Below are 11,354 nucleotides of genomic sequence, written 5' to 3' on the forward strand. Positions count from 1 at the left end.
TTTTTTTTTTTTTTTTTTTTTTTTTTGTACTGAGGATTGAACCCAGGCACACTGATCTATATCCCCAGCTCTTTAATTTTCTAAAAAAATTTAAAAATGTGACAGGTTTACTTGTTAATTTGACTGGATTGTGAGACTCATGGAAAGGTGACTGGATCATGAGGTGCTAGATTTATGAGTGGATTATTATTATTTTGTTTTGTGTTTGGTATGGGGGATAGAACTCGACCTGACGCTTGTGAGGCAGGCAGTGGAACTACTGAGCTAAATCCCTGGCCCATGAGTGGATTACTAATCCATTGGGTCCCAGTTGGAGGTGGTTCCCTGGGAGTGTGCCTCTGAAGGGTGCATCTCTTGCTGTACTGCTCCCCTGCTCTGCTCTCCAGTCCCTGGGAATTTAACCAGCTTTCCTCTGCTACACCCATTTGCTGTGATGTTTCTGCTTTGGAGCACCTGACCATAAACTTCGCCCTCTGAAACTGTGAACCAAATGAACCTCTCCTCCTTTAAATTGTGGGTGTCACGTGTTTTTTTCCTAGCAACAAGAATCCTTACTAATATAGAAAAGGTCTTGCTAAATTTCCCAGACTGAATTTAAACGTTTGATCCTCCTGCCTCATCCTTCCAGGTAACTGGGATTATAGGTAAGTGCCACCAACCACAGCAGAAAAGAATTTCTTGATGGTGACTTTCTGTCAGGAGCAATTATACCTAATTTTTTGGGACCAAAAAAATCACGATTAGTCCTCGTTTTCCTGCCTACAGGCCAGCTGTGGAATGTCAAGCCATAACTCTAGTTTTGCCTCCAGTCACGGCTGAGACCTCAATGGTCCTGTGATGCTGGTGATACTTAAAAGCAAGGTTATCAGCCGAAGACATCCTGGCTCCTTGAGAACGGAGTAGTAAGAGAAAGGTTTCACCTGGGGAGGGGCAGATTGCTTATCGACTATACTCCTCCCACCTGCTGTGGTGAAACTGCTCTCCCTGGAGTCCTCCTCCGCATAAGAACCTGGTGACCTAAAATCCCCGTCAGCATAAGATCCTCATTGACGTCAGATTGCCACCGCCCCTAAGTCACCGGATCCTCCCTCTCATTATCGTGCACCCAATAAATAGTGGCCAGCTCACGTGTCTTTGCCCTCTCTGAGGCAGTCCCCTCCCGGTCCCCATGTACTTAGAATTTACGAAGGTCTCTGTTTTTCTCTTTAGCCCTCGCCGTCCCCCCTTCCTAGGCAGGCTGAGGATGGCTTGTCCTCACATAGCTTTCCGTCCTGCCGCTGTGCAGGAAGGAGTCCGGACTCTGGTGACACACGACCTCGCAGAAGCTCAGGGGCTAAAGAACCTGCACGCCAAAGGGAAGCTCTGAGTGTCATCGTGTGATGATTCGTCTCGGCCAAAAATAGAAGCTTCTCTATCCGAGGGACACCAGGGTTATGTGTGGTTAATGCTTGGATATTCCTTATTCTTCTGACGTAAAAGTGAGTTCAGTCTGGGAAAATGTACTTAAAAATATACAGGTCTTTTCATCCATTAGGAAATTCCAGTTGTATTAAGGAATCATCTCAAGAAATCTAAATTTGCTCTCCCCTAAGTGTCAGGAAATCTAAAGTGGCCATTTCTCCAACGTAGGAAACTGAGAACACAACAGACACAGAAGCTGGAGTCCAGACTCTCCAGGATGCTCAAGTTTCTTCTGCCTCTCCTCCATTCACGAGTGACTTGCGCACTTCTCTGCTCTTCTCCTGCCTCCAGCGTCTCTCTTCTGCTGGGAAGCTGGCAGACTCCACCGAACTCTCGGATGGCTCATCGAAGTGTGGCTTCTCCATTCCAGGACTTTGATATTTCCTGTGTCGTGTGCCTCCAGTTCCACTCAGCTGTTTGATGTAATCGTTAGATTAGATTAGATTTTGTCTTTTGAAACCGCCCCACCTCCAAAACCTCCTCCTCCAACTCTGACCACCGCCTCCTCCCTTTGGGGGTTCAGGTGGCCCCCTCACAACTACTCCTGACCTTATGACCAAGGTCTCCCAATTCACGAGCTCATTTACATCATTCTGTAAAAAACAAAACAAAACAAAAAAAAAACCAAGCGCCAGGGATTTAGCTCAGTGGTTCTGCCGCCTGCCTCTCAAGCCCAAGGACCCGAGTTTGATCCCTGGTAGAACAAAAACAAAAAACCTCCTTTCTGTGTCCCCCTTGTCATCCAGCCTTTTTCCTGGTCCATTCTTCCAATGAGGCTCTTACCTGCTCCCAAATTCTTTTCCCCCTTGTCCTTTGTCTCATGGAGCCAATCAGTTCTGCCTTCCCCACACTCCTCCCAGACCGCCAAAAGAATCCTAGGAAAGCCACTTCTATCCCTGACTGGCTGCCTCCACTGGGCTTGTCACTGTTTGGAAATCTGCTACCTTTCTCTGGAGTTGTGCGCTCTTGGCATTTCTGCGAACCTCACTTCCCCTCCTCATCTTTTCCTCAAACCTTGCATCTCTCCTTCTTACTCACTCTCTTAAGAGAAAACAGAAACCATACTGTGGGAGCAACCTCAACTTCCTGCTCTTCAGGCCAACCTGCCTCTCTACCCATTATCTCTGCTTCCTTCCTGTGACTGTTCAGTGGAGGATCCTCTGTGTTTCAGAGGTTCCTTCCTCTCTCCCGTCCTACCCGCCCTGCTTTCGAAGGATTTTTCCATCTCTCCATTTTCAACTTCTTCCCTCGCAGCGGCCCAGTGTTCTGACAGAACTCTGCACACCTGTCATCCTCCTTTCACCGCCCCCATGACCGCCACCCATCTCCCGCTCCACCTGACCTCACATGCTCTGGATTAGGCCCACAAGGGCCCCGTGTGCCACCCAACCTGATGGCCCTACAGCACCCGATTCAACTCGCTACTGTCGCGGAGGATCACCATGAGTTCCAGCAAACCTGGGCTACACGGTGAGCTCAAGGCCAGCCTGAACGACATAGCGAGTTATAATGAAATTGTATGGTGAATTGTATGATGTTTGTTTCCTCCACAGCTGTTAAATCCATGTGGACAGGGACAGTGTCCGCCTCACTCGCTGCTCTTCCCTTGGCACCACACAAAGTACCTGAGACACCAGGTTCTGAGTAAATACGTGTGTGCCTTGTAAGAGCTCTGATTTCTGCTCTTTTGGTTTGGATTTTATTGTTGTCAGATGTGAGTGTAGGGATTATTCTGTGAGGAGATCAGACCAGCTACTTGGTGCCACAGATGAGTAAAGGTCCCAGTTCAGCCGTGGTGGACGAGTCTGGTGGGATCAGGTTGGGGAATCGATCTTCCCTTCTGCAAGCACCCCAGGAGGAGTTTTCCAACAGGTGTGCCATCCTGAGCTGGCAGACTAGGGGTTCCCTTACGCAATGACTTTGTGGAACGTTTTTTCCCCCCTCAAATAAAGGGAGGGAAAAAGCAGGGCAGCAGGCTGTGCTGTCCCTAAAAAACGAAAGATGTTTAACACCATTTTCTTCAAATGCCCCTTTTACCCCTCCAAGGCTCTTAGCAAGTCAAAGGAACACTACAAATAGACAGGGACCAAAATGTCCAGATTAGTGTAGCCCACAGGACACTGAAATCCACAGACTGGGCTTCTCTGAGGGGGTTACCTTCTTGCCCGTGTGCTAAGTTAGCCGTTCCTTAACATACAGCAAAGCAAAGCTGCATGCTACTCTGTAACCCTCTGCTGAGCCACTCACCTAGGCAGCCTCCACTCAACCCCCAGGGTTGCCGTAGGGGTACACATCCCTCCTGGGTTAGGCGGAGAGGTGCTGTGGCTGTGCAGGTCCCCCTGAGGAATGTGGATTTGCTGGGAATACTGCTGCTGTGTACACCACCCTCCACCCACACTACCCTCCCCACTACCCTCCACCCCTGGAAGATTTGCTGGGCAGAGTATTCCCCTATAATCCCAGCACTCTGGGAGGCTGAGTCAGGAGGATCACCACCTCCAGCTCAGTCTGGGCAAATTAGTGACTTAAGAGATCCTATCTCTAAATTAAAAAAAAGGAGAGGAGGCTGGGTATGTAGCTCAGTGAAAATGCCCTGGGTTCAATCCCCAGAATCTCTCTGTCTCTCTCTGTCTCTCTGTCTCTCTGTCTCACACACACACAGAAATGCACACACCCCTTGGGGACCTGTCCATTCTCATTTCTGTGGACACTTCCTCATTTGTAAGTCACAAAGGCCCTTTGCCTCTGTTAGCACCTCTTACTAAGACTTAATAAACCTTCTCTCTCACCAGCTGATTTCTTCTGTCTTTCTACAGCCTACTGCCCTGCCCCGCACCCAGGCTGTGGAGGAGACATAGGCTGAATTCTTGTATGTCAACTTGCTAGCAGATAAGCACTAACGACAGAATGAACTTACATGAACAAAGTCTAGTGTTGGATCAAATAAAGCTTTCTGCGTGGTTAGTCTAATGTACATGTGACGATCATTGCTCTGAATGGCAAAACAACATCTACGGTAAGCGGTTCATGGGATTTATGCAACGCTAATGACTATAATTTTTACTTTTTCTTTTTTAACTTCACCCTGCCAAAGCATTTCTGAGAACAACTTCAGGAAATTGAAAGGAGACAGTCAGAAATGTTCTGTCCTTTCTTTCCTTCCCAAGTACAAGGATGTCGTTTTCTCTTTCTACCCAGAAAGAGTGGGTAGGACGGCGGAGGTATTTTAAGGAAAGGTCCTGGTCTAGTGACTGGCACAAGTGCAAGGCCAGTCCAGCCTTGTTTGGCACGATGTTTGGCACCTACCTGTCCAGTGAGGATTTGCCCTGATGTCAGGGGGTAGACTTACTTTTGTCAGGCATTTACATTCGTGCCTTTATTTCTCATGCCATCTTGACGGCATGATGTTGTGCACATCACAGACACAGGAGGCATCAAGGGTATGCAGTTGGGAGGTACATGGCAGCCCTGGGCTTGGTGGCGATGTCCGTCCGCCTCCAGCAGCTGCACGTGTCACCCTGTGCTGTGGCGTGAGAGGTTCGCTGCGCAACTTCTGCTCAGGTCTTTTATTTCCTCTGTGTCTCCTGCAGTCAGGGTGCTGGGCAGGTTTCTGGAAGCTCCAGCTCAGTGGGAGAGGGGGGCCTGTATGCAGGTGGCCCAGAAGCCATCTGGAAGCTCACTGGTGTACAGTCTGGTGGCACAGATCCTTCACCCCCCACCCCAGCACAGGTTTTCTGGCTTCTACCACTGGCCTTTGGGCTTTCCCAGTGCAGATTCTTGAAACAGACAAGCATGAAGCATTGTCGTGGGCTTCCAGCCCTGAGGACACTGCCTTGGGCTCCAGGCCTTCAGCTGGACTTGTGTGGGACATTGTGTGGGGTCCAGGCCCTTGGCTGGATTCTTCAGGTCTGTAGCATGTGGTTAGGTCTCCTGCACTCCTCTGGATCTGAGGTTTTGGGTGACTATTATAAAATGACCCGACAGATTATGTGTCCTGTATGAAATCTATCCCCTTGCCAACCCGGACTACAACATGAGGTACTCCTTGAGATTAATCTATGATCAATTCATGGGGTTTAAAGAGTTGGATTCAAACAGTAGTTAAAAAAAACCCTTGAAATTCAAACTGATCTATAGAATGTTAGATCATTGACCCCAATAAAAAGCAAAAATAATCTTGAAAAATACTCACATGTGACTGAACTTATTGAAAAAAAAAAAACAACTCCTATTGTAGGAAATAGTAATAACAATACCTTGTAGTTTGTCTGGTAAGTCATACTTCGTATGTACCAGCAAATGAACATATACCTACACATTCAAGGTAAGTTCTCAGAAAAGGGCAGCTATTGTTAGGTTGGCTATGCAGCTTTTGCAGATGTGTCTCTGTTTCGGATGCCCACATCCCCTGAGTGAGTCGCTGCCTTCCCACGGGCATTGGTGGGCATTGCCTGGCAGTGAGCATCTGGGCTGAGGGACTCGTGACTTTTTATTTAGCTGAAGAGACAGATTCTGTCCCTCCCTCCTCATCTGAATCACGCCTCCATTCTTAACCTTAACCTTTCATCTCAGAATTTTGGCTTTGATGCTTCCCACTTCCTTCCTATGGTTACTTTAATCGAAGTGAGTCAGGTCTTACTGAAAAAACGACCACAGCTGTCAGCTCCCACCTGCTCCTGGCCAGTGCTGCTCGGTTGCAGCGTGAGAGGGGTTGGTTTTTTCTCAGCCCATTCTTTCCCCCCACCCTCCATGTCACGGGCTTTGCACAGGGCTTCCCCAGCCTCCGTGTCCCTTCACAGACCAGTCAGAAGCCAATCTTATGTGTTGGTGGCTCAGGGAGGGCACAAAAACAGTGGCTGCTCAAGTCCTTGGGGCCCACGCTGAATGGACCAGTTTGCCTATATTCTATTCACGTGGATCTAGCCCTGTTGCCTCTGATCTCAGCTGAGAGGACTTGGTAGTAGTAGACTCTGGTTGTGATTACCAAGAGCAACCACCTCTGTTCAGTGGGATCTTCTCTCAGTGCTGGAAGCCATGCCAGCCCTTTCTCCTGATCATCAGGCTAACCCAGGCAAGCTCGTATTCATGCTCTGGATCTTTTAAGCTTGAAGAAACAAAAACAAAGACTCCCAAACAAACTGCAGCTTTCTGGCTTTTGTATGTATAGAATCACCTTTTGTAGCCTTAAAAGTCAACACAGTCAGCCAGGAATAGTGGTGTACACATGCAGTCCCAGCACTCTGCAAGGTTGAGGTAGGAGGATCACAAGTTTGAGCTCATCCTGGGCAATTTGGCTACTATGAAAAAAAAAAAATCCAGCATGATTTTTAAGGAATTAGGGTTACATCTTAAAGGATGGAGGTATGGGGAGACCATGGTCGTGCTTGCTGTTGGCTTTAGAGTTAGAATCCTGATCATGTTTGGAGCTGCCTCTGTCTCCTGGAGAGGTTGCAGGCTCCCTTTTCTGGAAGGCAGAGTCCATTTCTGCAGTCTTCTCCACATCCTGGAAGCTTCACGGGGACACTTTTAGCCAGACAGGACTCAGATGACACAACATGATTTGAATAAAAATCCATTTATTTTTTTTCAAAATTAAAATCTGCTATGAAGACAGACAACAAAAATAACATTCCCAGAGGAATTGGATTACTTCTTCTTAAAACTGAGTTCTATTAGAACCAACTTTAGGCCATCATAAATAACGCGCGAGCAACAGCTTTCAAGAATGGAGTGGCTGGAGGGTGCGGTCAGGGGATCCCTCTGAGCTGCTGGACAGTTAGTCAGTGAGGGAGCTCCCTGGTTTCTCTTCCTAGGAGGGTGCGAGTTTGCAGTGCCCCCAGATCCCCAAGCCCAGGCAAAAGAGAAATTAGAAGGAGGTCATGGAAAACAGCCCAACAGCTAGAAAACGTGTTCCTGCTTGGAATGGAAGATTTACTTGGCTCCCCAAGGAACATCTCTCCTCTTATATAAATTAAAAATGTCTCATAAAACACTCAAATACCATAGTGTGTTATCCTATGGAAACAGCTTAAAACAGGTGAAAATAATAAATACTGAAAAAATTATAATATTGGGCTTCTTTCTAAATAGTTCACAGAGAAGCTCATAAATAAATAAGAATGGGTAATAAATATCACAGGAGAGAGGTACAGTGGGGTTCTCCCCAGAGCTGGTTCAGGTGGCCCAGAACCCTGCGTCACAGTTTGGAGACCTCCATTTTATGAGCAAGAGTCCAAGAGTCCAGTGGATGGAGTCGCCATCCTCAGTGCTTCAGTGTGTTGCTTTCTCCGTCATGTAGACTTCTATGTAGTTGATGAAGATGTCAAACTCACTCATGGCTTTGTACACACCTTTCTCTTGGAGCTGAGTTGGGAAATGAGAAACACGTGGCTGAAGCGCTACCAGAGGACAAGGGCCTGTTCTTGCTCCCTGATGCTGGAAAGTATGTCACGGATCTTGAGGACAGCCAAGGCTGTGCCTTCACCTTCAGCTCCCCACAGCTTTGAGCACGGCCAGTGGGTAGAAGGGGGAGCGTTCCGTTTACACCACCACCTTCCAAATGTGCCATTTCGACACTTTTAAAGGTCATGTGTTCGCTTGGTGCTTATGCAGAATTTGATGAAAAGATATTAGAGGAAGCAGCTTGAACACAAGACAGGGAGCCTTTTTAATGTCTATACTCTCCCAACAGCCAGAGCAGACAGACCCTACCCTGTTGCTCTGGCCCACCGCCAAGGGATTCCGGCCAGTGTCTGTCCCGGACCATGGAGAGGACACACCCTTCACATGGCTTCTGAGAAACTTGGGCTGAGAGGTTCACAGGCAGTTGGAAGTGTGAAACCCTGCTTGATTTGTGAGTGAGCATTCTCAGGCACCTTTGGAGGTGTGAGGAGCAGACAGAAAGTCAGCTGAACCAACTCTAGGTAAGTGAGAACTCTTCCTGCTTATTCTGCATTTGGGGAGTCCAGACTGAGCCCCAGACAAGCGTGTGTGTGCATCACGCGTCAGCTTCCTGCACGTGTGGGTTCAGCCTGGACTCCCAACAGCACTTTCTGTACTTTCTGTTTCCTTTGTAGGCCGTCTCGCTGCGGGGTGCAGTCATTTAGAAACCCCACAGGCAATCTGCAGAAAGCAAGTAGAACTGAGGCAGCTGTTCCTCAGGGCTGAGGGTCACGCCACTTCTCAGGTCCTCACACCGTCTCCCCAGGCAGCACCTGTTACCCTCAGCCCACACTCACCTTACTGAATGCGTCCTTCACCTGCTGCACCGCCTTGCTCTTATTCTCACAGGGAAGGAATCGATGCTACACAAGAAGAGAGAAAGTGTTAATGACCTTGGCTCCTGGCTGGCCTTTCCCTAAGGCTTGGGGGACAAGCTGGTCGTATGAAGTGTGGCCAGATTCATCCAGAATGCCTCCCAGGGAGAACCGAGCGCTGTCCGACCCTCACCACCACCCAGATGGCAGAGGGAATTGCCAGGGACACGAAATGTCTGTCTTTGGTGTCACTCAGGGAGCTGCCAAGGCTTGGATGAGAACCCAGCCGTGGCTTTCCCCGCAGACTCCCGGCTGTCCTTTTCCTTCCTGTTTCGTCTCTCTCCTTTACTCTCGGGGACTACGTTTCAGTGTCTGAGGAACAGAGACACAGTCGCAGTTAGGAGACGAGACTCTATGCGTAGCCCTGCTCTAAAAGTAGATACCCACTGACTTTCCAGGATCCGTGAGAAAAGAAGCATCCGTCAGTGGTGCAGAGGGAAAGGCCCTTGGGGAGTTAGTCACAGACACACCCTGGAACAGAAGACCCTGCCCTTCTGAGAAGCCAGGGTCCGTCCTGGGAGCGGGTGTTCTCTCTGAGTGGCGCTGCTTTCCAAAGAGGAGAAGAATGAGAGATGTCCCCTCCTCTACTTGGGGCCTCAGCTTCCAGCCCAGGGCCTGGATCCAGAGATGGGGCCCGCTGGGCCGGTTTCACAAAGAGAGGGGAGTTGCTGATAACCCACGAGTGACTCACAAATGACAGGAAAGCTATGTGCAAATCTTCACATGTAAATGCCTAGCAGCCACCCCCACTCCTGCCTAGAGAGAAATGAGCAAGAGATCTGACTCCGGGGCCAGCAGTCTCGGTCTGCGTGTGTCTCTGGCTGCGCCGGGCCCTGCTGGGCCACAGAAGATGGGATCTGGGGACAGCATGGAAGAGGCCTGGTCTGCTACTCACACAGCGTCGCAGCCGCAGCCGGAGAGTCTTCAGCTTCTCCCCCAGGGAGTTCACGTGCTCCTGGACGCTGGGGTCGTGATTCTCCGCCTTGGGCATCACCTCCACCAGGTAAAACTGGATCATCTCCGACAAGGCTTGGCAGCCCAGGTAGCCCTGAGGGCAGGAGGCAGAGGGACGCAGAGCAGTGTGAGAACAGCAGCTGCAGCCGGAGGGACAGCCGTGTTCTTAGCCACCTTCCTAGCCAGCTGCCTCCCCAGAACTGAGTCCTCCACAGTCCTGGCTGCAGGCAATGTGCTGAGTCGAGGCCTTCCCACTCCCACTTCTCCTTTTCAAAGTGAAGGAAGCAGACGAGCTCCCAGCAGGCCGAAGCAGCCGCCCTTCCCTAACAGGGCTGCGCACGCACTCACGCACGCACTCACGCACGCACGCCCACCCGCTGCCCAGCCTCACCTTAAAGTCCTCCAGCAAGGATTGGTTCAAGAGCGTGTTGTCCAGCGGGTCCTTTGTTTGCTGCAAGAACAAAAGGCAAGTGAGCAGAGGCTTGGGGGAGACCCCGAGGCGCGGTGTCCGTCTGATGCCCCTGTACGTGTGCTTTCTCATTCGTAATCCATGTTGCCCTGGCCCAGAAATTGGAAAGAGAATTTTTAAAAGAAGACACAGTGTGCTGCAATCAGTAGTTAAATCATATCCAATCCGTCAGGACCGAGTTATTTAAACATTCTGGACGATTTGGATGGGAAGGCAGAAGCCTGACTCAGTCTTGGTCTTCACTTCAGGCTTGGAGGAAGGCCCCGTGGCGACTTTCCATGGCCCTGTGCACGCCCTGCTCGTTGCTTTCCTTTTGCCTGCTGTGGACCTCCAGCTCCAGCACTAAGTGCTCTCTCTGGGAATGGAAGCTCTTCCCAAGGCCAGTCTCCCCGCGCCTGGTGCTGCCCTAACACTCAGTGTTTCTGGTCTGGAGACTCCCAGAGAGGCAGTGCATGTTTTCCTCCCCCAGGGTAAGGGGAGCATCCTTCCCCTCCAATCAGACCCGGCTTCCTTTCTCTCAGCCAATACAGCATTGAGCTCCAAGGGACCTTAGAGAAAGTTTCTGAGCAGAGGAGAAACAGTGCATTTACCTTGTAGGTAGTTTTCCCTGCACTTTTGCCGCATAGTCTAGGCTTAGCTTAATTTTCTAAGCTTGTGTCTTAATCTGGGACTCTCTTAAAAATTTAAATCTGAGGGGAATGGGTGCTAGCGATGAAGAGGGGAGAGGAGGAGGAAGATGAGAAAGCTTCTTACAGCTTCAGCAGAATGCCTAGCTCAGGCGGTCCTGGAAAGAAAGGACTGGCAGGAGGGCAGGATACTCACAAAGAAAGTCTTCACTTTGCCAAAGGCGGCTCGGAGCTCTTGGAGCATGTGGGGCAGGCCGGCGGGGAAGTGGGTGCAGCTGTCCTCAGACTGGGTGCCCATGCCTTGGCTGGTCCTGACCCCAGCCAGTAAGACCAGGCAACACAGCAGCACTGAGCTGGGCATGGCGGAACTGCCCCTTCTGCAAGCCTGCCTTGTAGCTTGGTTTTGCAAGAGCGATCCCCTGGAGTGAGCCCTTCTCCTCCTGTGCCCCCTTTTATAGAGCCACCCCATTGATGAAGCCACAGACTCATATTTCCTGGCAAAGGTTTTTTTTTTTTTTTTTTTTTTTT

At 49.9% G+C, this 11,354-nt stretch overlaps 1 protein-coding gene across 1 annotated transcript; it reads right to left on the minus strand.

The window, feature by feature from the left end:
* Positions 1–7,128: 7,128 nt before the first annotated feature.
* On the minus strand, positions 7,129–11,298 carry Il10 (interleukin 10). Its single transcript, XM_010613126.3, has 5 exons — positions 11,023–11,298; positions 10,123–10,182; positions 9,673–9,825; positions 8,700–8,765; positions 7,129–7,824 (listed from the first exon to the last, which is right to left on the minus strand). The coding sequence occupies exons 1-5, from the start codon at positions 11,293–11,295 to the stop codon at positions 7,732–7,734; spliced, it is 645 nt and encodes a 214-aa protein (XP_010611428.1). The 5' UTR covers positions 11,296–11,298; the 3' UTR covers positions 7,129–7,731.
* Positions 11,299–11,354: the final 56 nt, after the last annotated feature.

This window comes from Fukomys damarensis, unplaced genomic scaffold (genome assembly GCF_012274545.1).
Source record: "Fukomys damarensis isolate Sample0158 unplaced genomic scaffold, DMR_v1.0_HiC HiC_scaffold_11, whole genome shotgun sequence".
In the NCBI taxonomy this organism is placed as follows: Eukaryota; Metazoa; Chordata; class Mammalia; order Rodentia; family Bathyergidae; genus Fukomys; species Fukomys damarensis.